At 35.1% G+C, this 27,684-nt stretch overlaps 1 protein-coding gene across 1 annotated transcript in view; it reads right to left on the reverse strand.

Moving 5' to 3' along the window:
- LOC148285156 (nucleolar protein 4) overlaps positions 1–27,684 on the reverse strand; it is a 332,949-nt gene that overhangs the window by 20,237 nt on the left and 285,028 nt on the right. The window contains 2 exon segments of the mRNA XM_088229441.1: positions 7,776–7,844; positions 8,521–8,572. Of these exon segments, the coding sequence (XP_088085567.1) occupies positions 7,776–7,844; positions 8,521–8,572 (121 nt within the window).

Here is a 27,684-nt window from a genome sequence, read left to right on the forward strand (position 1 = left end):
CTACTAAACATGTATACTTATTTTATGCAATAAATTTATAAAATAAAATAATATTAATAAATTAATTTGTGTTAAAATTTGAAAGTGTAATATTAAATATTAAATATATAAAAAGATATAGTCAGTTGAAGTTGAAAACTATCTCAAGTTGTATGCTTTTACGGTACATAAAATAATTATTTTCTCAGTTTGAAAGTCTGAGATTGATAATTTTAAACAATCAAAAAACCACCGAACATCTGATTATTGAACATAACTAATATTATTGTTTCCTTCGGATATGAGTTGGTCCTTCAGAACTTGGTTTCTGACCAATTGTCGATTAGAACATTTTCAAAGTAGGTAAGCGATATGCAAACGGCAGAAATACTCGTACAACCAATAAAGATAACACAGAAAAACCAAACCACAAAATAACAAATACATTACAACACAAACACAATGGGCGATACAACACAAAACTATGATAACAAATCTAGATTACTTTGTGAAACATATTTCTTCTAAGCATTGGCTATTCTAAGTAGTGCTATTTGTATTGCAATCATTAAAATTAAATTCATATTATTTTTGTTTTTCTATTATTTTCCTTCACATTGGTTTTTATTAGTGACGCAACGGATGTGTCGTAACAGAAGCAGAAACGGAAACAGATGTAAAAGTAAATTTTAGTGGAATTTTTTTAATTTACAATTTTTAATGAAATTAATATTCAAAATTAAGTAGTGGTAAGTAATATTTTATGAAAAGTGGTCTGGCCGCTGTTACACCTAAGAATCTTTTCCAAATGTTCTTCATATACAAGACCAGCTTTGCTAAATAATTGCTCACTGGCGAAGCTGCTGGGAGAAGCTGATAAATATTGGCACACTAATGGCTAAAGATTAGTATACGGTCGGGGAAAAAGTAATTTCGTATTTCGCGTCCTTTTTTTTTCAACTAAGTATATCTCTTTCATTGCTGGCCACATCGGATCATACGATACAATGTTGTAAAGGTGTGAGTGTATACTACAAACACTTCTTCGACAGTATTGCTCTCGGTCGGTTCAGTCGTGAACTATCGTGCGTCAAGTATGGAGGTCTCAAAGGAAGAAATTCGCCATTTTTTACATTTTTACTGCCTGAAAGGGAAAAACGCGTCGAAAGCGACCAAAAAAAATTGCGATGAATACGGGGCCGATACTGTTTTGGTTCGTGCTGCACAACAGTGGTTCGAGCGATTTCGTTCTGGTGTAGTGGAGGTGAATGATGCTCCACGCTCTGGCAGGCCTGTCGTCGAAAATGTCGATAAAATCATGGAAAATGTCCAGAAAGACCGTCATGTTAGCAGTCGTAGCATCGCCCAGGAGCTGAATATCGATCATAAAACCGTTTTGAACTATTTGCAGAAGGCTGGATATTAAAAAAAGCTCGATGTTTGGACGCCACACGAGCTGACGCAAAAAATACTCATGGACCAAATTTCCATCTGTGAATCGCTGCAACAAAATCGACCCATTTCTAAAGCGGAATGTGACTAGTGATGAAAAATGGGTCACTTACGACAATGTCAAGCGACAGAGGTCGTGGTCGAAAGCGGCCCAGACCGTGGCCAAGACAGGACTGACGGCCGGGAAGGTGTTGCTGTGTGTTTTGTGGGATTGGCAGCGAATACTCTACCATGAGCTGCTCCCCTATGGCCAAACGCTCAATTCTGCCCTTTACTGTGAACAACTCGACCGTTTGAAGCTGGCGATGGAACAGAAGCGGCCAGCATTGGTGAATGGAAGAGGAATCGTGTTTCATCAGGACAACGCCAGGCCGCACACATCTTTGATGACGCGCCAGAAGCTCCGGGAGCTCGGATGGGAAGTTCTTATGCATCCAACCTATAGTCCGGACCTGGCACCAAGTGACTACTTCATGTTCCTGTCTATGGCCAACGCGCTTGGGGGTACAAATTTGGCCTCAATAGAGGCCTGTGAAAATTGGTTGTCCGAGTTTTTAGCCAATACAGACAAAGGCTTCTACGAGAATGGCATTATACAGTTGAATTCTCGTTGACAACAAGTTATCAAACAGAACAGCGTATATTTGAGTTAAATTGGATGATTGTTACACTTTTTATAAAGCATTGAAATAAAGCGAAAAATGCGAAATTACTTTTTCCCCAACCTATTATATTATGTATAAACTTTATTTCCACCGCATAAAGGGATCCTCATGTAAAAGCAATCATTTTTCTTTTTTGTACTCCTGAAGTTGTGACTGTCTCCAAAAATAGATTGTTATTCTCGTTTATTTTTTATTTTATTTTATTTTGGAAAGCCAACAGATTACAATATTTATTAATTACAGTGTAGGTTAAATTATATATTAAGATCCAATTACAGGCCTTCTCGTAAGCTAAAAGATAAATATTACTAATAAGAAGTTAAGAATAGATATTAAATTTAGATATGTATGTACATTTTACAGTGCGGATAACATAATAATAAGTATACATACATATGCAGCGAGTATAACATTTGCGATAATTATTGAGCCTTATAAGAAGAACAACTTAATTGAAGAAAATAATAATTATAAAAATAAAATAAAAAACTCAAAAACTAAAATAAAATAAAGTGTTTATAATAATTAACCAAATATCAAACTCACATACACATGTACATGTACATATCCATACACAATCTAACTGCACAGGTAGGTATTTCGGTTAAATAAGATATTATATAAGAGAATATTAAAAAACATATTTTTTAAAAAATAAAAAAAATTAGTGAAACATAAATTGATTTTCAATTACTTTTCTAAAATTGTTGCATGTTATATTATTAATATCAATATGGTTAAATTTATTGTTATACAGATTGCAAGTTCTACATATATAAGAATTTTGGCAAGCATTAGTTTTATATTTAAAAATATGAAATTGGTTTTTGTTTCTGGTCTGCGCTACAGGGATCCTAAAACCAATTAGGGATAGGAGCTGTGGACAGTCAACCTGATTATTCATAATTTTGTACAGATATACAAGGTCAGCTACGTTTCTACGGGTTTTCAGTGGTTTTAGGTTAAGATGAGTGAGAAATTCATTGGTTTCATTTTCTGAAACCCTTAATTTAAATCTGCAGTATGATATAAATTTTGATTGAATAGATTCAATTCGATGAATGTATTTTTTATAATGAGGGTTCCAGGCAGGTGACGCAAATTCTAACTGACTTCTTACATATGTACAGTACAATAGTCTAATGGTTTGTATATTACTAAAGTCGTTGCCTATGCGAATTAGGAAACCCAACATTTGATAAGCTTTTTTAACGATTGCATTAATGTGAGCTTCAAAAGTTAATTTAGAATCAAGTATAATTCCAAGATCGCGAATTTCGTTTACTCTAGAGAGGATATTGTTATCAATTGTGTAGTTAAAATTAGTTTTTGTTTTATTTCTAGTGAAGGTCATTACATAACATTTATTAGTATTTAGTTTAAGGTGATTTAGTTTGCAGTATTCATTTAGCCTAATAAGATCTTCTTGAAAATTAGAGCAATCTTGATGTGAATTGATTTCAGAATAAATTTTCATGTCGTCTGCAAAAAGTAAAAATTTGGCAAATTTAAAACATTTACTGATGTCATTGATGAAGATGATAAAAAGTAGCGGCCCCAAGTGCGATCCTTGGGGAACACCTGAGGGCACGCTTACGTCCTTTGAGATAAACCCGTTAATGGCCACTGATTGAAGTCTATTACTTAAGTAGGAAACGAGCCACCTGTACAGATCACCATGAATACCCAAACTCCATAGTTTAGTAAGGAGTATGTTGTGTACAACGGTGTCAAAGGCTTTGGAATAATCAGTGTAGACTACATCTATTTGAACCCTTTCGTCCATAACCTTTGAAACGTATTCTAAAAATAATGTTAGGTTGGATGTGACAGATTTAAATTTGACAAAACCGTGTTGATTTTCAATAATTATGCTCTGGACAGCATTGTATAGTTGATTGTAAATAATTTTTTCAAAAATCTTACTCATGACACACAGTTTAGATATCGGGCGGTAGTTTTTCACATCATTTTTGGAGCCAGATTTGTATATCGGGGTAATGAGGGCACGTTTCCATATGTCAGGAAATACTCCCTCACTTAGTGATGTTTTAAATATTAGTAACAGGGGTTTGGCAATTTCATGACAACACATTTTGATAAAATATGATGGAATATTGTCACTTCCTCCACTTGAGCTATTAGAGAGATTCTTAATAATATTAACAATCATATTTAGAGACATAGGAACACTAGAAATATTAACACGATCATCTTTTTGTACACTCATATTAGGTGTTTGTGGATGAGTATGATAGTTGAATGAGGATGCAAAGTATTGCGAAAGCATCTCACAGACTTCTTTAGGATTATCTGCTTTTGTGTCCCCGAATATCATTGATTGTGGTAAACCTTGATTTTTACGCTTACTTTTGACGAAATTCCAAAATAACTTTGGGTTTTGTTTAATTTTTTGTTCAGAATTATTAACAAAACTTTTGAAACAAAATTTAGTCATTCGTTTTTGTCTTGCGCTATCGTATTCGTTATTTGTAATCGAGTCTTGCTGGTCTTCATTCATACTTAACATGGATTCTAACATTTGTAATGATGAATTCATCATTGTTGATGACTTAGGTTGGACTTCATTCTCAATTTGAGTTCGGCGCCTTTTGGGGAAGGTATGCCGTCATCATAAATGGAACTAGGGGACTCTCTGGTCGTCATATTTAATATTTTAGACTCAACTTGCTCCGTAGTGACGCTGAAGAAAAAAATAGATTTATATCGCGGATCTAAATACGTCGTAATTGTGTATTTGTCGGTTTTAGTCAGCTTTCTAAATCTCGCATTTGAGTTCAATTCATCACGTAATCTTCTTGCCAAGTTTTGGAATTGTTCTTAAGTATCAGGTTTCGTTTAAAAAAGTATGTAAACAAACAAGTTGCGACAAGTGTCGAAAGCATGTGCACGGGTCACTTGTGGTTAGTTGGAACGCCTGGAGCACCCCTCCCGCGCGTAAAGTTCTGTTATAAAAAGTGGGGAAACAGAAACAGAAACGGATGCCAAAACACGTGCAGAACTTCCGCAGTTGCGGAAGCAGAAGCAGAGGTCTGTTGCATCACTAGTTATAATACACACATATCGTCGTGATCGCAGAACAACGACGGATGTGCGAAAAATACGACTTTGAATTTCATTTATATTTGATCTTGAAAAGGTTTTATAAAAGCATTATATCCTAGGTTCCCTTTTCAATCCTTAATGAAAAAGGATTGGTTTAGAAATGAATATTCATAAAACAAAGGTTCTGAGTTTAACAGGGAGAAACATTTTCATTAACAATAGTAAAATCGAAGTGGTTGATGAATACATATATCTAGGACACAGAGTCAAACTTGGTAAAGATAACCAAACAGCGAAGTTACAAAAAAGAATAGGGCTAAGTTGGGCTGCTTTCAGCAAACTAAAGTATATCTTTAAAGATAAAAAAGTCCCTATATGCTTTAAATGACAAGTATATGAATCGTTCATATTGTCGGTGACAAAATACGGACTAGAAACCATGTCTGTAATACAAAAAAGTAGCCAGAAATTAAAACGCACGCAACGCTCTATGGAAAGACAGATGTTCGGTGTATGTCTAAGAGACAGAGTGAGAAATTAAGAAATAAGGCGTCGAACCAGAGTCGTGGATATCATGGATCGTGCAGCGAAATTGAAATGGCAGTCGGCAGGACACTCGGCGAGGCAAAATGATGGCAGGTGGACACCCAGAATAATAAAGTGGAGACCGTGGCCAAACAAAAGAAGTGTTGGAAGGCCACATAAAAGATGGAACGACGACATCGCATCTATTGGCCGGTAAAACGTGGATGATAAAAGCGGGTGATAGGAAGGAATGGAGAAGTTTGGAAAAGGCCGCATTCCAGCATTAGAGAGAATAAGGCTGAAGAAGAAGAAATACGAAGAAGACAATCCCAGGTTTGAAAATAATAAAATATACACATTTAACTAAAGTATCAAATGTAACTTTGGTACTAAAATATTTTTTTAGCGGGAGACAGAAAAAACTATTTTTAAAATCGAATCTTACACATTATTTACTCCGATCCGCGGTGCTGCTCTTCTTTAGAAAGCTCGTTTGCTCTTGTTCCTACGCGTATCGTATGGTTAAGGAATATCCAAATTGAGTTAAAAATAAAAATATTTTTTTTGTAAAAATTTCAATGGCGGTAATTCACGCCGACCGACTATATCGAGGCCGTACTGACAGAATGCGTTAAGTCAACAGTCTTTATATAGGTATTTCAAATATTTTTAAATTTATGTGCATGATGTTGATTTCATGTTTTGAGATATGCCTAGAATAAAGATGACTCTCTCGAAGCTTTAAAAAAATTAAAATAAAAGAAAATTGTGGGAGAAATAATGCGTTGAACGAATAAAAATGCTTTAAATGCGATTATCTCGGAACTTGGAACTTTCAATGACTTAATGCATTCTGTCAGTAAAGCCTCGATATCAAGTTGAATCGGGTTGTGGTCCCGCAGCTAGCGTTGCGGACGCACGGATCAGAGATCCGATTTATATATTTATTATTCATATTCTAACTCTCCTGTCCCCACCCAATAAACGTGTATTTCAAATCCTATGTAAATATCTAGTTGTAAATGGTGTAAAGCTGTAAATATGTTTTATTATTATATGTATATATTATATTAAATACTAACATACTAACTTGTATATATTATATTACTCATGTGTAAATATGTAAAAAAAAAAAACAAAAATACTCGACACTGGCCAGAACACCCGAGTTGAGATGTGAAAAGGCCATGAAAAAACGAAGAAGAAGAGCGGCTGCCACAGACAAAGTAAACAATGAATACAGCCAAAAAAATTAGCATACTCTAGGGGCATGTTTACATTTGACAATCGGACTCTCCGAACCCGCGAACTTTAGAAATTCCCGTTATTTTCTGAACACACCTCGTATGTGGAATTTTTACTACTATGGACAAACTGGCGTTTATGATTGACGAAGCGATTTGTAAATAATCTCGATATAGACAGGCGTCGTGGCGCAGTTGGTTAGACGGCCGACTGTGAAACTGGCGTCGCGGGTTCGATCCCCGCCAGTTGCAAGAAAAAAATCCATGAAAGATTTTTTTCTCAATTGGTCTAGGTGTTGTGGTGAATTTTTCATTACGTCCGTTTCATCATATCCCCTCTTTCCCACCTGCTGACAAGCTTCTACAACAGAGGCTTAGCGGGTTCTTTGATGTATTTCAATTGTGTTTACTTCATTTTTAAAAGCTTTTCCCTTGCAATTAAATCAATTAACATTCAAACTGTCGATGAATCGAATATCCGAGAACAGATATAAAATATCCGATGGCACTAACTTAACTTATTTGTTACAGCTGTTTCGAATTCGCATTATCTTTGGATAATATGTTTATTTATAACCCTGTCACACATCGATGCTAAATATATTTGAGAAACAGTCTCTTGGTTCCAATTATAAAAACTATTTTAGGGAGATGCTTATTAATTTAATTTTAAATATTTATTGATAAACGGTTAATTTTTTTTGACGTTGAAACGCAAACGGTAGACAAAGAGCCAATTTTTACGAAAAATGCAAGTCACGAGACAAAAAACAAAACAAGTGCCGAAAGCCAAACAAAGATGCGAAAAACATGAAAAATTTTGAAACTCGTCAAGCTATTTTACCTTTTTTTTGACTTTGCAAGTTCCACGCGAGTAGCAATAGCTTTATCTTGTCAGCATCTTTCAGCATACCTGTCGGCAAACATTTGGCCATTGTCACTTTTGGTTGAGCTAACAATATTAATATAGATTAAAAACAAAAAACAACACAAAATAAATCAAAGGGCAAAAATTTTTATGACAAACGAAAATTAATTCAGCGTAACTGAAAACAACTGGAAAATTGTGAATTTTTAAAATAGATTTCCAAGTATATTAAAAATTAGGAAAATATAAAATTTTTTAAATTTAAAAACACGTTTTTCATTGTTAAATCTAAATGTTTAAGATATTTTTTTGCATTTAGATGAAAAATCAAAAAAAGTGTATGAACAATTGCAAAAATTCATTTTTCGAAAATTCACATATTTCTTTCGATGTTATGTTAGTTACATTAAGGAACAAAAAGCAGCATTGTGAGTAAAATTGTGCAGTAAAAAGATATAAAGGAGCACATAGCAGTTTGGTTTTGAAAAAGTAAGGGAGAAATTGTAAAACACAAAATAAGTCTAAGTATCGGACAAGGGTAAATAATAAGATACAAACTCCTACATTATATTTAATTTAATAAACCAAATTGAATTCACATGTGTTTGTATAAAATTTGGTGTGTGAATAGGATAATTATTAGATCTATTTTTATTAGTTATTTTATTTGGGATGTCTGAGAGTTTGATATTGGTTTTAGTTTAAAATTATTTATAATTACCTGAAAAATGGTCGTCGTCTGTTATGTCAGAGGGGTCCTGGTTTAAGGATTCCTGGAACAAATAAAATTCATAATTAATTTCTAAATTCAAGGTAAGAACTGATTTTCATTTTGTTTTGTCCTAAAAAATAAATTTGTTCTAAAAAATAAATAGGTGGCTAAATCGTAAACAAGATTCTCACGCACATCCCAAAAAGGATGCCAATGTTATATTGAGTTAACATTTAAATATGCATAATCTCTAGTTTCGTGTGGGATATTTCAATTTTTGACAGTTTTTTTTTTAAAAAATCATAGATAAACCCTTGCGGGTTACATAAATTTAACAAAAATTCACATTCTACTGTTAATGATAATATTTTTTGAATCTTTTTTTAATTTTTTTTTTATTTGTCAGAAAACATACAGTCATACAAAATAAGTATTAAAAACAACAATTTTTTAACATAAAAAGACCAATTAAGTTTTCACAAATTAAAAAGATATAAACCTTAAATGTGACAAAAAAATAAATAAGAATTTTAAGTGAGAAAAGAATAATTATTCACATTTTCGTTTTCCATAGAGGTAATAAATTTAAATAAATAAAAATGAAATTTTCTGTACAAATGCAACGTGCAGTTAAAAATGTCTACATCAATACTGAGTCCGTTATAATTTTCGTAAAGGTTGTCTGAGTCTTTTGTTCAGTTTTGTCTGGTAGTTTATTGTATAATTTTAGTCCATGGTTTATTAGTCTCGACTAACCTTATCTCGTTTTAAAATGTTGTATATGATATTTTTCTGATATTCTCGTATTGTATCCATGTTTACGACAATGTTTTTCAAGTTTTAGTTTTTCGTCTACGATTACATTAGTGTCTAATTTATGGATAAATTTTAAAGATTCTAGTTAAAAGAGTTCAGTTATATTTAATTGCTTAGTTTGTTTAAAAAGTTCTCTGGTTGCTGTTAGATGGGGAGGTCATATGCTAACTTAAATATTTTATTTTGCTGTCTTTGTAGTGTGTTAATGTCATTTTGATTTCATGTTCCCCATAGTAGTTGCATATAACATATTTTAGTTTTTACATAGGCTTCATGCATCACAATTTTTTTCCGTTTTCGGAACAATGTTTTTGGTTTAAAAAAAAAGACTCGATAATGTCGCCACTTTGCAATTAAATTGTTGATATGAATTGTCCATGTCAATTGTCTGTCTATTGTTAGTCGTAAGTATTTAACATGTTCAATTTCAGTTTGTCGTCCATTGTTTATGTAAGCATCAACTTTATGTAATTTGTTTTCTAGATTCAAAACGGATAATATTGCATTTTTTTCATCAAGTCTAAGTTATTTTGTATTTGTTTTTGATTTCAAAATATTGTTGATATCAAAATATTGGACGAAACGTTTTGAAAATGAGGATATGCGAGAAATGGTTACCAAGTTTCAAACCGACGTCGGCGCCGACGGTGAATTGATTTCGTTTCACAAATGCTACAAAAGTCAAGGGTCAACAATCGGGTGGTAGCTGCGAAGCTAACGGCCGAAATTTCGGGTCAATTGTCATCCGCGTAGCCTACATCCGCACTATACTTCTTTATCGAAGCCTGTCATTGCGTTCGGATTCCCACAAATCTATATCAGTATTAGGGGGGGATCATTTACCCCGAAGGGGTCGCGGGTGTATCGACCCACGCACACACACGCACCCCACATGTACCCCTATGTGCCTCCCCAGGACGCGGGGGGAGCCCTCCCGGCCTGGTCGGCAGGAGCAGTCACGGACGGAAGGAGGAATAATCATCGGAAACAGCAAACAATCCTCGCTGAGTTAAAAACGGAGCAAAAGACGTGACAGAACCGCGGATATAAACATAACCATAGATACCACGCGCGCAACACTAAACGCCAAGAAAACAAAAAAAGACTGACAGATACCAGGAAATGTAAAACACTCGGACATCGGAATATACTCAAAATGTCTTCATTTTCAAGGTCTTACTAGTGCCGCAGAACAGCGTTTATTTGAAATAGATGCGAAGGTTTTCGCGGTCACTGTTAACACTGTTTCTTTTTTAGGTGATACCGTGTCTGTTGGATTTGTTCCGAAGTTTCGGCTACCATTGCAGGAGCCATCTTCAGGATAAACTGTGTGTTTTGTAGAAAATAGTATGTGTTTAATTACTAGTACTAGTAGTCTACCAATAAATAAAATGACTCACCTACAGTCTGTATTGAATGCCGCAGCGAGACTTATTTTTGGAATCTCTAAGTTCAGTCTTATCACTCCACTACTTGGGGAATTAGACTGGCTACGTTTCTCACAGAGGGTGGAAACGTCGGAACAAATCCAACTTCTATTAAGGTAGATAATTAAGGTAGATGTGTGTACCGTGGCGTACGCGTCCTCTTGGTACATATCGATGTACCCACCCAAAACTTGAAGGTAGAGGATCGGTAGTGTATCTTCGTAATCATTCGGGAGAATTTATCTTAAATTATAGCATCGTGGTGAAGGTAAGACGTCCTTAACTTCCCATTGTAATCGCGGCCGTGGCTTTCTTTTTATTTATTTTACAGAAACAAACAGTCGACAATGCTATAATAACAGAAAAAAGTTACGGCTTAAGGACAGACCAGCGAAGTTTCCAAATAAAAAACATACATACTAAATTGTGGTACAACAAAAGGATGTGATTATGTGTATTTGTATGAAAGTAAGTGTATAGGTGTATTTGTGTGTATGGGGGAGTAAGTGTTCAGGTGTGTGTAAGTGTGAGCATCATTAAATAGCAAGTGGGATCGTATCGCAGCCAGAAAGAATCAGTCTCAATTTATTTTTAAATAAATTAAAGGGGGTGTTAAATATATCAATAGATGAAAAAAAAAGCATTATGGTTATTTTTTTCGTTCAGTTTAGTCGTAAGGGTTAGGAAGGGTATGTATACATAAGTTTTATGATTCTATTTTGTTGTCTTTGTATCCTTGATAGGTCTGTCTTATTACCAATTTAAGTACTACGTAGGAAATGCCTGAAAGTCTCGCAGTTATGTAGCTCAATCACAAATAACTATCGACTTGCTAATAAGCGACATGATAAGAATTTCTCGCCATGGTTGTTTATTGTATTCGCGATCACAGTGGAACATCCGTAAACACCTAATATTAAATGTCAAAATATTTACGTTTCGCAACGTAATAATCCTGCTGCGCAATCACCTATTTGAATTTCACCGGTGTAAATATGGAAAATATTCCCAAACTGCTATTTTTATTTATTTATTTATTATTTATCATGCTATTTATTGCATTTAGCCGCCGGTTGGCGAGCCAAATGTCAAGAAAAACAGTCGCTATAGTAATTGTAGTTTAATTTTTTATTTTTTGTATTGGACACTCCGTACTATTTTGCAAATGCAATATATTGTATTATTTTTTATAGTAAACGCCGATTTTTCGCCAATGAACAGTATTCAATATCATTGATGTATAAATCTGTAAATAAATTATCTGTAAGGGCTCTACTTTGGTACAAATTGTCAGCATGCGTCGCACTCCAAGTATAAACACAAGTGGGTACATGATTACAACACCAGGTTTACTAGTATGGCTGTACTAGAGCTAGCTGTTCCTAGATATTGCAATAAATATGGCAAAAGGACACTGCAATACAGTATACCTAAAATATTCAACATGATATCATGTTGAATATTTTAGGTATTTTAGGTACAACAACAGGAGTGAGAGGTTTGCTTAAATTATGGTTAGTAGAAAAAAAAATTGTATTAGTAATAGTTTTGAATTTTTGATGATGTAATGTTTATCAAGTAAAATTATTATTAATGTAGGTTAAGTATGAATAATCGAAGCAATTTATAAGAACCTACTGACGAGTTGTATGTATGCAACCCAGCAGGACTTTAATTTAAGACTATTTTGTAAATTTTTTTTTTTTTTTTTAAATTACGAGGAAAACAAAAACAAGCCGGCACGAGCGTTGACTTATCGATTACACACGCGTCGACTTATGGCCGCGATATTTTAAGCATGTTCGTTATTGTTCATTGTGATCGCTCAAATCTTGGCATGTTTTTAAGCACGTCGATAGTTATTTGTGATTGAGCTACTGGCTGTTTTAAATGCAATTATTAAAAGCCGTCCCTCTGCTTAATCTTCGCGCCCCGTTCCGAGCGCGAGTACCAGGGGGGTATGTCGTGCGAGGGGTGCGCCGCGCCGAGGGCCAGCGGCCACCTCCCCGCCGTTCTGCTGCCCGGGGACGTTCACCTCGCCTCCGCGAGGACTGCAGCCCGGTCCCCGATCAGCGCACACAACTGGGTCTGCAGGTTACACGCTACATGGCCTATTGATTGGCAGCGCCCCCTGAGATATTCCGCACACACGCGCGCGTTAATTTTAATTAAAATACGAAAAATCTGAATGCGTTTTTCAATTATTACTACTACTACTACTACCATAACGCCATTTCTCTGTATGGGTAGGCAGAGAGAATGGACAGCCACACACGTCTATCTTGGCATACATTCCTAGCTTCTCCCACATTCATACATCTTGTCATACATGCCCTTCGGTTCTGTCTGCTTTTGACATGACCAGACTTAAGATTTTGGTTCTCTGATCATGCCACGTCTTCCTTGGTCGCCATTGTCTCACTCATTTTCGCCATATATACTTGTTTTACCATTCTTTCGTCGTCCATTCGTTCTACGTGACAAAACCATCTCAGAGACCCTTTCTTAATCTTATTTATTTATTTTAAAGAAACAACCAGTGGACAATGATTTATTTATTTATTTATTTATTTATTTATTTATTTACGGACAAAGTCCATTATAAACATTACAATTAAAAGAAATTTTTACAAGGAATAAAAAAATATAAGGAACAGAAATAAGCAGCAAAGACAGATGATAGATTTTTTAGATTAAGTAAAAAGCATAGGCTAACTATACAGATTCTTTAGCTGATTTGTAACATGATATAGTAACATTAAAAAAAACACAGTTTAAAGACAGACCAGCGCAGTTTCTAAATAAGAATCATACATATTACTTAATTGTGATGCATCAAAAGGGTGTTTTTATGTGTATTTGTATGAGAGTAAGTGTAGTAAGTGTTTATGTGTATAGGTGTAGGAGTAAGTGTTCAGGCGTGTGAAAGTGTGAGCATCATTAAAAAGTAAGTGGGATCGTATCGCAGCCAGAAATAATGAGTCTTAGTTTATTTTTAAAGAAATTAAGGGGCATGTAAAATATATCAATAGATTTAAAAAAAGCCTTATAGTTCAAGCAAGAACGACAAATGAAAGAGTGTTGTGCATAGTTAGTGCTACAGACTGGCAGATGGAACAAATACTATATACCTAGACTCAGATTTACACTCTTGCCTGATTTCAAAACAAAAAACAAACCGACACGAGCGTTGACTTATGACTGCGATAACTTAAGGATGTTTATTATTGTTCATTGTGATCGCTCAAATGCTTGGCATGTTTTTAAGCACGTCGATAGTTATTTGTGATTGAGCTACTGGCTATTTTAAATGCAATTATTATAAACTTTTCAATTATTGATATGCAAAATTCCGTCGTATAAAACGACGAATGAGACGGATTTCTGAACAAACTGATACGCTCAAATTTATCGCAACAGAGAGGGAAAACACTTCTAAGAAAGGAATATGGAAGTCTAGGCATTTACATGGCTTATGGTCTAAGTTGCCACTTTACACCAAACACAAAAAGAATTTTGAATGTTACACTGTGTTAAATGGCCACTCAAATCTCTTTCTTTTTGTATCCGTTTCCTTCCAGCGCGTTTGTTAATATGTTCAATTCAGTTTCTAAACTTGTTTCTTCACAAATACGAGTCGCCCTTCTGGCAAGTGTATTTATGAGACCCAGTTTTTGGGACGGATGATGGTGAGAGGTAGCATGAAGATACCGATTAGTATGAGTCGGCTTTCTATACACTTTATGGCCCAGGCTCCCGTTCATTCATACACAAATAACATCAACCCTGATGATGGACGCTGTAACGCGATCCGAAACGTCGGTAGAGAGTACGAACGACACACGGCATAATAACCCAGAAAAACTTATTGTGCAACATTTTTATATGTATTTATTTGATATGTAACATATTTTCTTTACTAACTTTGTATACTTTGTGGAAATCTGTTATAAGTTCTGAGTTTATACACTATATCTGTTTGTTTACTATAAATATGTTTGTAGAACTGTTGATTTCCCAAATAAAATAAAATAAAATAAATACTACCATTGGGTATCGCATAAGCGTATCTCGATAGCATGTTTAATATAGATAAGACGATCAGTCTAAACTTGCCCGTCCAGTATCGATTACCGCGCCGTGATCAATTATTGATGTTAATGGTAATCGAAGATATTTAATTTTTATAAGGATTATCGATTAAACAATCGAATTGTTAATCGATTCGCCGATTTCTCAATCGGAGATTGTTTAATAAATAAACAATCGGGGATAGGGTTGTTTATGTTTGCTGGCGGTAATGCGTTATGTATTCCTTATATACTCGCGTGCAGTTCAATAATACCTGGCCACATAAGGGTGTGGAGTGGGTGGGCCTTATGTAATGGCATGACACAAAGCCTATAATGCTTGTACATGATACGCAATGTACATAATGGGGTGGGGAGGGGCGGAGGGTGACAGAGGACAGGGGTAGGAGGTATCAAATTGGCAGCGACAAACAATATATTCGCTAAACTCAATATGGGTAATGACACGAAACACAAAATCTCACAAAACGTCAATACTAAATTTTGCACTGAATTTGTTAAGAGCAGAATTTCATTAAAAGCCCAGTAGCTCAATCACAAATAACTATCGACGTGCTAATAAGCGACGTAAACGGACGCAGCAAACTCCGGTGATAACTCAACTCAAAATGTAAAACAAATTTTAAAATAAAAATAACTGCACATATAAATAGTGGAGCGAGAGATTTTTTTGAAAAATATATGTAAATCAAAAAACGTAGTACTTTATATGATTGGTACACATATTGTTTATATTTTTATGTATTTCATTGCTTTATATTTGTTTTATTATATATTATACTATAATATTTATGTTTAAGTAACATGTATTTTTGGCACATACATATATATACTTTATATTTGAATAATAACGATTTTTAATTTCTCTCCTTTGATTAGCTAAGCATTTATAATTAAGTAATTTCAGTTTTTTTTATGTTATTGTTTTATTAGTATAGGACTACTTATGCTCTAAAGATAGAAAATCTCCATCTTAGAACAGGCTGTGCCATGTTAGATGGAGACTATCATAAACAGAGAACACTCCGTTTTCATTTTACATTAATTGGTTTTATATAGATTCCCTGTTATTAAGTATACATATTATTGTTTTTCAATAAATTTATAAATAAATAACTGCATTAAGAGGAGGCGACACGGTACAGCCTTAACCACGCTCGCCTTCTTTACAAAGCATCAGGTTCTCGACGTCCTGGACGTCCACTGCTGACTGTTCGTCGCCAGTTCGTGTCAGAACTACGAGACGCGAACCTAACTAGGAAGGATGCACCGGAGCTGACAGCCGACAGAGGTGCCTGGATAATCTTCGTGGACACCATATGCTCCAACTAGGGAGCGGACAATGGAATGATGATGACCTACGTGTTGCAAAGCCGATCGCCGGAGAAAGACTGGAAAAAACTTTTTTTTAAGTAGCTATATTTTTACGGCTAAATGCTGCTATGTTAATTGGGCAGCATCTAGCCACATTATTTCTGCATCTAGCCGTTCGTTTTCAAAACTGACAGTTTTGTCAGAATTTGATTCGACTTCAAAACTACTTACTTCTCTTTTTTTTTTTAAATAATGCAGTGAAATTCCCAAAAAAAAACTCTTTTTTGGCACGAAATTCAACACGTTGAACGCTATGAAAACAAATGTTGTATATACTTCAGCGGAATAACATGTACTGTCATAATATCGTAAGCAACAAAAAATTTAAAAAATCTGACATAAGAGAAAAATTTATTTTCCCACCTCTTTATTTATTTTTATAGATTAAGATCTAAGTTATTAGTTTATTAAATAAAAATAATGCTGAGTATGCACATGACTACTAAGTATATTATTCAGTAGTACTGATATTTACCGATAGTACCTATGAAATTTGCAGTGGTGATTATTATGTAGGCGTGGGTACATTTAGAAAGAAATGAACATTCCCACAATTACGTACATACAACAATAATCACTCATATTAAAAATATCGGTGCTCAACGAAGGAAACGCGTATTCAAAATAAACAAACATGTGAAAAAATATAAAAAATACATGCCTACAATATATCTTATAACATGGAAACATCAATTATATTTTCGCTACCTGGTTGGTTTGAAGCTCGCTTAATTGTTTAATCTCCCAACAACACTCCTTGTCCCTCCCTTTCTTAGTAATTTTCACTTTAATTCGTCGATTCTATGCAAATTTCAAGTCCATTGTTCCCCGGTCACGCCATCTTCGTTTTGAAGGAACGCCATGTTTTTTTCCACTTCGCGCCTAAAACGTCAGAAAATGGAGGGAGTTTATCTTTGCGCAGAAAAAAGTGGGTAGTTCATTTTTTTAATTTCTTAGGGCCGCTACAATTGTCAAGACCTACGCAAGGTTTTTATTCATTTTTTTCATTTGTTTTATTTGTTAACAGACTATTAAACTAAGCCAAAAATTATTGTTTTTATTTTATCAGCGCTATGATATTTTAAAGTTTTGTATTTATGAAATAACTCCGCGTGTGACGTGAGAGGTTCTTCTCAGTCAGTTCTTCTGATTAGTTCGTTTACGGTAAGCAAACCGGATATCTTTCACATCTCTCATATCATTGGTTGGTTCATATGAACCAGTGACGTCGTTCAAAGTAGTGCGTTTTTATGAACATATATTTTTTTGTAGATTTTCAAGAAACTTTGCCGTACAATTGAATGCTCTAATTTTTCCGCGCGCAAGAAATTATTTATTGTATCCAATTTTCCGTAGGTCTGAAGTTCCTCATTCAATAAAAACAAGATTCGATTGAAAATATTAATGATTTTTATTTATTTTTACTATTTACTACTTCTTATTTTGAACTAATTAGTAAATTAAAGATCAAACAACCGGGTCGAGTTTTTATACTAACGGGTGGGTTTCTGTAGTGATAAAACTTTCGTTTGGCAATACTGTCCCTTGTCAAACAAATGACTGTTTACTTTTCACAATTTGTGCACTATAACAATATTCAAATGAATAACCGAACGCCTTACTCTCGAACAACGCTTGCAAATCGTGAAAAATTACTTTAAAAATCAGTGTTCAGTCCGCCAAACGCATAGAGCTCATCGTGAAACTGTGAATTTACTGCGAGACAAGTTTGGCGATAACATTTTTTCCAGAAATGGTCCCGTCAATTGGCCCCCATGATCCTGTGATTTGACGCCATTGGATTACGTCTATGATTTGCATATGAAAACAAACCATCAAGTCTTGAAACATTGGAAGCCAATTCGTAAATAACGTCGGGTTCGTTAGAAAAAAATGTCCAAAAAATGGTCTGTCGTCGATGTGAGGAGTTCTCTCAAAATATTGGTTTCACTAATAAGTATGTTTTTATTTTATTTAAAATGATTTTAATAATCTTTAGATAAGTACTATTTACTGAACCCTAGTGAACTCACCTTCCATTGGCTAATTGCTCTCCTTGCTCGACCAATTGGAAGGCTTTATATTAACAAACCAAATGATGGGAAAATTGAGAAAAAAGAAAGGGTCTGGTATCTCTAAACTCGATCTAAAATATACAAGAAAAGGGTACATAATGTAATTGCATAATTATGTACGTTGATACATACTACAACAGAGATGGAGAGCATTTTTGAGAATAAGAATGTGGAAGTATTTGTTTATAGTATGACACGTTACACAATCCAGAAACATTGTTAATTTATTAATACATTTGATCATATTTACATTTTTTTATTCAAACTTTGAATAGAATCACTCACAAGAGATCAAAGTCAGAATAGAGATGGTGCAAGACTGCTTTTTCAGGATGTGTGACCTTCTTTGCAGTAGAGACTTTAATTTAGACCTCCGAATGCGCACTGTACGATGTTACGTTTTCTCAGTACTTTTTTACGGCGTCGAGACTCACCCAAAACACTTCAAAAAGGATCAAGCCTTTGAAATGTGGTGCTACAGGAAGATATTAAAAATCTCCTGGGTTCACAGAGTCCGAAACGATGACATTTTCCGACGGATGGAAAAAGATAAGGTACTGAAGACCATAAATAAAATAAAACTTTAATACTTTGGGCATGTGATGAGGCGAAAAATATATCAAAAATGTAAAAACAGGGAAGAATTGAAGGAAGACGCAGTGCAGGTAGACAGGTTCCATCGCAGCACTCAGTCCTTGTTCAGGGCAGCTGCCGACAAAGCGAGAATTGCTACGATGATTTCCATTCTCCCATCGGGGAGAGGGACGACAAGAAGAAGATCGGACTTCAATGTTGAAAATGAAATCGAACCACCTTATACCTAATATTCTCCTCAAGAAGGACTCAGAAGTTTGGTGTTTTGGGCTTTGGTAACGTGCATGTTGTTAATTATATAAACCCATGAACAGTTTACCTCTATTGTTGGAATGCCACTCGACACAATGTGATCAGAAAATAGTTTATCACAACAGGTTTTTAAATTCGGTATTATGCTATACGCTGTATATAGTACATAGCCATATAGACAAATAGCTGAAGGTTTCTGAATCAATTTTATTTATAATATATCCTTGTTCTAAGACTCATTGGCTATGAACTATATAACCCTCAATATAAACACCGATGCAGAAAACAAAAGACATTTTTCCCTTTTACTTTTAGTTCAGTTCATTTAGAGGCGTTTATTCGTAAAATAAATTTGTCTAAATCATACTTAAATCGGCTGTTTTTTAATCGTAATACAACTTATTAGAAAGAAGACGCCAATATTTGCTGGAGTGGGTTTGTTTTTATTGTGTTTGAAAGAATAAAAATTCACATTTACTTTTTAAAAATGAAATCTGACAAAAATATACTCTGTGCCGACAATTATGTAGTGCATTTTGTCGGTTTAATTTTTGGCCACTTTTTCGAGCAAATTCGGCCTTACTTTAAGAGTTGATGACATAAGAAATATTCCAATAGAACCAAATCATGAGGAAGCCAATTATTAACAGGATAATAATGTCGCCAAACTTGTCACGCACTAAATTTATGGTTACAAGTTCACAGAAAAACTTATACCCCATTTCCATGTCCATTTACAAAACATCCCGACAAAATCAACAGCGATCGTGGCGATTAAAATCATCCTAGTACCCAGGCTGCAACCATTCTGTTATATTTGATCTAAATACAATAAAAAAAGAATACTAGTAAAATCTTTGTAGAAGAACGTGTCATTTTGTTGTTCAACGTACTATTAGACAATTAATTATGTTCGTGATTGATGGGGTGTTTTAATTAAATAAAACACTACGTAACTGTTTCTAAATGACATAAATGGGTATATTTTAAAATTCAAGAAAATGACTGCGAATTTTCAATGCCATGAAACGTCAGAAAACTTCTACCGACCACCGCAAGCTGTCGCTAGTAGTCCGAGGAAAGATAGCGCCACCTGTTGCGTGCATCTATTTAGTATTCAAATCTCGCGAGCAAATATAGACACAAACACAGACGGTCTCGAAGATTCTGACGATTTAAAATTCGGTAGCAGTCGCCAAAAATGCACATTTTTACAAAGTGTACTCAGCTGGCAGGGGGAGTGACTTAATTGAAGTTTGGAGTTGGTAGGCGATTTATGAGGTGGAAAAATAAAGGAAGACGTGCGCGACCTTACCAACGACAAACATGGAAAATGTAGGTGTGCATATATTTTTCTCCTATCGTTGTCTCGTTCCTTATCATTACGTTCTACGCAGATCGGAATGAGACGCAGATATAATTATTGAAATACACTTGAACGATTTACGAATAGGTCGAGTGTTTACGAACGGAGGAAAATTTAAACGTTCCGAGCACACTTCGGTCGTCAGTTGGCGTCGTTGGCGGGAAAAGTGACAAATAAAAAAATATGGCCGTTATTTCGCTATTCGTAAAAAATGAATTACTGGGATAGTTATCTAATAATTACTTAGGGGGTGAATTTCATTCCGATGTACTATATAACACCGTTAAATAATTCGAGACACTTTTTGTTTTGCTTTTGAGTAAAATTATATAATGTTTAACTTTTTTAAGCTTTTCTGGAAGTCATAAGTTTTCGATGACCTTTATTTTCGAATATTTTATGTTTTTTAATTTTATAAATAGATTAGCAGTTCTAAGCGTTATCATTAAGTCATCAAAAGGATGATATAGACCGAAAGTACCGCTGTGCCAAATCCATCAATTCTATAATTTCTTGTTTAAAAATAATTATTGTGAACGCGTCTATATTTTAATAAATACCGTTAGATTATTTTGGAACCAACAAGGACCCGAATTGCGCCTTTCGCAAGGGTCGCTGAAGGTAATAAAAGTCCGTTCGCCCAGGCAATCGGGAGCCTATTGTTCTTGCCGAGAAGGTACCCCAAGAACCAGCCACATGTCAATACTTGTGAAGCTCAGGACACTTTTAAAAACGCGAATAATAATAGTTTAAAATAATATTTATATTTCGAAATCCAAATCACTTTATTTCCATGAACAACATATTTATATTTTACAATTTACATGAAAATTAAACGGCGACCATCACGCCGTTTCCCCGTGAAAGTAGGTAGAGAGGATGGAACGCCACGTCACTCTATCTCATCATATAGACTTCGCTTCTTCTACCTTCATACCTATTCTCGTGCACGCTCGCCGATTATTCCGATTCTTATCATAAGTTAATTATAAGACTAGGTTAATTTAATATTTAAGTAGTAGAATAAGTTTTAAGAACACCATTTGGCGGGAAAGACGGGATTCGGCGGGAAAAGAAGACCGCCCCAACCGAAGCGTGCGCCCGCCAATGAGAGCGACGAGACCAACCGGGAAGGGGGGACGTCTAAAAGATGATAAAAACCGTGACGCCCGCTTCCCGGACTCTCTTCCTACGGAATCTCTTTCGACGGAGACTCTCTTCCACTTAAACTCTTCTACACGGACTCTCTTCCCGGACTCTCTTCTACTGCGTCAGTTGACCTCAAGGGTCACGGGCGGGTGCCTTGCCATCCCCGTGGCCCAGTCAGCAGCCCAGTCAGCAGGCCAGTCAGCAACCCATTCAGCAGCCACTAGAAAAGCCACCACGCTGGCTAACCAGCCCTGAAGCCGCAGCCCCGACGCTGCCGCCTACGACGCAAACCACGCGCTCACGTCGCCGCACCACGGTGACGCAGCCCACGCACCCACGCGCCCACGCCGCTGCGCTCATGACGAGCCGCCCACGTCGTGCGTCCCTCCACGCACCTGACGTCACTTCTCATGCCCCGCCATGGGACAGGAAGCCACGCCGCCGCTCATGACGAGCCGTCCTCGCGGCACATCTCACCGCAGCTGGACGCCGCCGTCCCAGCTACCCCTGTCGCCGCAGCCAGATGCCGCCTCCCCCTACGATGCACCACGCCGCCTTCGCGTCACCACGCCGCGCGCCGCATCAGGGCGTAAGGTTAATTTTAAGTTTATTGTTTAAGTAGGTTAAGGCTAATTCTAAGTTAGGTTAGATTTTGTTCATAATTTAATTTAAATACATTTAATTTCCATCGTTTATCTTATTTCCTTTCTTACCCCTCCACATTGACATAATTAAACTGAATGCAACTTTAATCTTATTGTTATTCTTTACGGATAACTGGCGCCCGACTAAACCAAACGTCTCTCACTCTCTTAATTAATAATGATTTTTTTTTAACGCTAATTTTTATTTAATTTTATATATTTTTTAATTTTTAATTAACTTTTCGAGGTTGTCAAGGATTTATCACAATTAAATTATTATAGCGAGAAAAACACAAACATTAAGTACTCGAAGATGGACACTACAAAAGTCTTGAAAAAAAAATTGTTTATATGGGGTCAAAGCACCAGTAAATGACCACCCCCCAGTAAATGACCATTGGTTAATAAAACACAATATAATAAGAATTGCTACATGTGTTCAGACAAAAAACTTTTAACACTAGAAACTATGACAAAAGCAGTAGGCGGACACATCTTTTGGTAACAAATCTATCAGTTTTGAAGTGTGAGTTGTCAAAAGGTAATAGTGCGTCTTTCCGTTATTGTTCTGAGATTGATAGTGTTTTTATAAGGAAAGGTGTGGTAAGTGTTTTATTTAACGCTATTTTTTATGCAATTCTTTGAATATATCCATATTCTAATGTGTTAGGGTGTTTTCTAATGTTATGATGTAACTAAATCTGAGTATTATTTTTACTGGGGTAGCAGTGGTCATTCACTGGTGATTCTGCTATTTTTTTAGAGTAATATTAATTATAATTGTAATACTCGTATTTCAATAAAAAAGTAAAAGTACTTTAAAAAAAACGTGTTTTTAATTGTTTTATTTTATTTTGTACGCTTAAATAATGCAATTAAACAAATTAGAAAATATGCAGGAAATACTAATAAAAATTGAATCAAAAATATAAATTAGAAAATATGCCATTAATAGTAAAGAAATCAGACATATTTATAATAAATTGGAAAACATACCGATAATAATAAAAATTGAAGCATAAATACAAATTATAAAATATAGCATTAGTAATTAAGAAATTAAACATAAATATAAATTGGAAAACATACCGATAATAATAAAAATTGAAGCATAAATATAAATTTGAAAGTATATCGTTAATATTAACAAATTACAACAGGGATGGAGAACACCTTAAATAAGGAATATGGAAGTCTAGGCATTTACAGGGCTTATGACCAGTCATTGGATAGTTTAAGTGGCCACTTTACACACTGTGTAACATTCACAATTTTGTCTATGTTTGAACATCCATATTTCTTCAATTCTTCCATTTGTTGATTTTAGTGAAGTTAAAGAGCTGAAACCTTTATCGTTGTTAAGAGATTCTTCTGACTGAATTATTTCACATACTAGGCAACGCCTGAAAACAATTTTCCATTTTTTTTAATAATTAAAAATTGAAGAACAAATATAAATAAGAGAATATACCATTTATAATTAGAAAATTAAACATACGTGTAAATACTAGTATTAATAAGAAAAATAAAACATATGCAAATGAACAAACATAAAAAGTAAAAATAAAATATACATAAAAACAATAAGGAGATATTTGACAATTAAAAGCAATACAATTTTTGTCATGAAAATAATTACAGGATGTAAAAAGGTCTACCCCTTATCCACTTGCTCACTTATAAACAATACTTGCCATTTGCGACGATCCATTGATGCCAACGCTTAATCCAATTGTCCATGCACTTTTAATAGGCCTGCAAAGGTATGGCCTTTAGCTCTCGCAGCCAATTCTCTTTTATGGCATCAATCGACTCAAAGCGCGTTCCTCTTAATGGCAATTTTAGTCTTGGGAAAAGAAAAAGTCAGACGGAGCCTGGTCGGGAGAGTACGGTGCTTGACTGATAAGATTAGTGGAATTTTCGGCCAAACACTCCGAAACAATCACCGCTGTACGAGACGGCATTTCACCGTGGTGTAAAATTCAAGAATTGTCCTTCCTCATTCCTTCAGTGTTTTTGAAAAGAGGGGGGCAGTGACGCGTTTCATACCCAAACTATCGCAATGATGAGATGCTCGATAACACAGGAAGCTCTCGGATTGGAACACATCGATTTTTCAAAACGGTTTGTTTTCCGATTCGATGTTTTCTTTGGTACTTGACGTTGCTGGACGTCCAGTACCAGTTTATCATCAGCTTAGCATTCACGAACGTCTTTAAACCTCTTATACTCTTCGTATGCTCGTGTTTTCGGCATACACGATTCTATAAAAGCTTTACCCAACATTTCCAATGATTCGGCATACGAAATTTCATTGGCAACACAAAATTTGAGGCACGCTCGTTGTGCCATTTTTTTATCCATTGTAAAAATCGTTACACAGCAATTTTTCGACTCACTCAAACAGACGCTGACAGGATACTGAGCAGCCGATCGCCGTCAAACTTTGACAGATTGTCAAAAACAGTGCTGTCGATGTGGCTACAAAAAAATAATACCGATCGATGCAGCGCGGGAATTTCAAATTATAAATTCCCGTTGATTTTTGAACATATGGTATATATATTGACTTTCAATAAGCGTGTAAATTATACTTACATTGAAGAGAAATTAAAAACCAAACCAGAAAATTATGATTTTTAGTATGTATCTTTGTTGAATTACTTTATAAAATAAAATAAAAACTCATTGCTTTCCGTTAGTAACGCGTGTGTTTAATTAAACGTCATTCCACGAGGTAGTTTTTTGTTTTTTTAATAAAAATGACTAAGTACCTTATTTTAGCAGCTGTAAATGCGAATGTAAATTAATTACACATTCCCGATGCTAATGCTAATTGTGGCTCCACTAGAATCACTGGTGTATAGTTTAGTGTGTCGTGTGTATGGTGAATAGTGAGTAGTGGGTAGAATGCGTAGAGTTCCCGGGAGGGGGTGGGGAGGTTCGGTTCGGTATAATCCTCGCGCTAGGGGGCGGAGGGGCGCGGCACGCACCGGAGGGGAGACAATTAGGAGGCACCGCGTGCCCAGGGCTGCCAATATTATATCAAGTGTCAACATAAGTTGGACTTATTTTTTCCGAATTTAAAAATTAACACCAAGCGTAAAACAAAACGGTAAAGGTCATTCGGATGATTTTTTTCTGTTCTAAAAGATGTTGTGTTTGCTTTCACATTTAAAAATGTATTAATTTGTGACTTAAAAGTACCGTCTTACCGACTTGAAAATGCGTTGGTAGTGTCTAGAATAGATTATTGTAATGGTATCTACGCAGGTCTACCAATGAATAAAATGACTCGCCTACAGTCTGTATTGAATGCCGCAGCGAAACTTATTTTTAGAATCTCTATGTTTAGTCTAATCACTCCACTACTTCGGGAATTACACTGGCTACGTTTTCCACAGAGGGTGGAGTACAAACTCTGTTGGCTTATGTATAAGTCACTGCACAACTCTGCTCCAGAATATCCATATCGTACGTGGGTACATCGATATATACCAAGAGGACGCGTACGCCACGGTACACAAATCTACTTTCATTATGACGTCAATCGTTCCTACCTTAATACTAATCGAAGTTGGATTTGTTCTGACATTTCGGCTACCATTGCAGGAGCCATCTTTAGAATAAACTGTGTGGTTTGTAGAAAATAGTAAGTGTTTAAGTACTAGTACTAGTAGTCTACCAATAAATAAAATTACTCGCCTACAGTCTGTATTGAATGCAGCAGCGAGACTTATTTTTGAAATCTCTAAGTTCAGTCATATCACTTCATTACTTCTGGAATTAGACTGGATACGTTTTCCACAGAGGGTGGAGTACAAACTCTGTTGGTTTATGTATAAGTCACTGCACAACTCTGCTCCAGAATATCTAAGGGAAATGTGCATTCAAGATGAACTAGCTGACAGACGTCTTACGCTTAGATCAGCTACATCTACGTCGAAAGGAAAAGCTATTAGTCCTCTACGTAAACTGCGCACTAAATTCGACGAACGCGCATTTGCGGTCGCAGACCCTACGGCATGGAATGCTATCCCAGCAGAGGTGCGAAACTGTGAGAGTGAATTGATGTTTCGGAAAAAACTTAAAACCCACTTGTTATCTAAATCATTTAAATAAATCCTTAGCATGTGGTGACAAAGTACATTGTTTTTCTTAAATTAATAATTGAAAAAGTTGAAATTAATTTTTTATCTTAATATAATCACTTTGTAAAGCGCCCTTGAGGTATTATATTACGAAAATGGAGATTTATAAGTTATCTATGACAGTAATAATATCTAAATTTAACTATCTGAAACACTACCTCCCATAATAAATTACAACAGTGCTGCGGAAAGTTAACTTATGTTTTTTGTTAAATACATAATAAATTTAATACCTTTATTCTCAGAAAATACAAAATGATTAATCAATCCTTAAACCACACTCACAAACGCATTTGTTAAATACTAACGTAAAAATAATAATTGAGCTAGAATGTTGCGTACCTATCATAGAACGAAATTCAGACCAAAATGGACACCGAGTCATCGGAACAATACGCACCATCCTAGGTTATAGCAGTTCCAGGAATAAGCGAGCAGCCTGTCGGCCACATGTCCAGTTATGATACCTACAGTCTACAATAGCTACTCTTCGGATATCTTTCTTTATTTCGTTAACCATTATATTGGAACAGTGCTTTATTTATTTATTGTTTACTTTTTTGCATGAACACTTGACAAATCTACTACCTTCTCTTCTTAATGCTTATTTTTTGTAAATTTGTTGACATAATTTTAAGTTGCTAGAATTCCACTCGTCCATGCGCTCTGTAGCTGCAGGACGATTGGTAATTTTGCTGCAATATGTAAGTGTTATCAACCATAAATTTTGTAAATGGAGTCTAAAGTTTTAACAGTCCATGCGCTAGCTTGTCATCGGGTTTCTTTTTTTTCCCTTTACAAAAAAAAATACATAAATTTTAAAAGTAATATAAAAATTATTAAGAACTAAAGGACAAGCTTACGTATTTTTTACACAAAACATATACTTAATACTTATACAAAAAATTAAATAGAATGTTAACATAGAATAATCAATATAAAGCCTTGTTACATATTAGCCATTGAGTAATTTTTAATAAATGTTTTGTTAACATTTTCCTTTAAGGTCTTATTGAAATAGGAGATAGGATTATTTAAAAACCCTTAAAAGCGTCCAGTTTTATCTGCCATCTTCGGACGTGTATAGCGGATAAGTATTCATATAAGATAAAGAAAAATTATTTCTGATATTCTTTCTTTGATTTTTTTTAATCGGTTGAGTTTCGGGGTAGGGAAAACTGGAACACGAGACCTTGGTTTTGCCGCAAACATATACTCTTAAAAATAAAATGAC

The sequence above is a fragment of the Micrasema longulum genome, unplaced genomic scaffold (genome assembly GCF_059751315.1).
Source record: "Micrasema longulum isolate JH-2025_06_02 unplaced genomic scaffold, ASM5975131v1 h1tg000054l, whole genome shotgun sequence".
NCBI lineage: Eukaryota > Metazoa > Arthropoda > Insecta > Trichoptera > Brachycentridae > Micrasema > Micrasema longulum.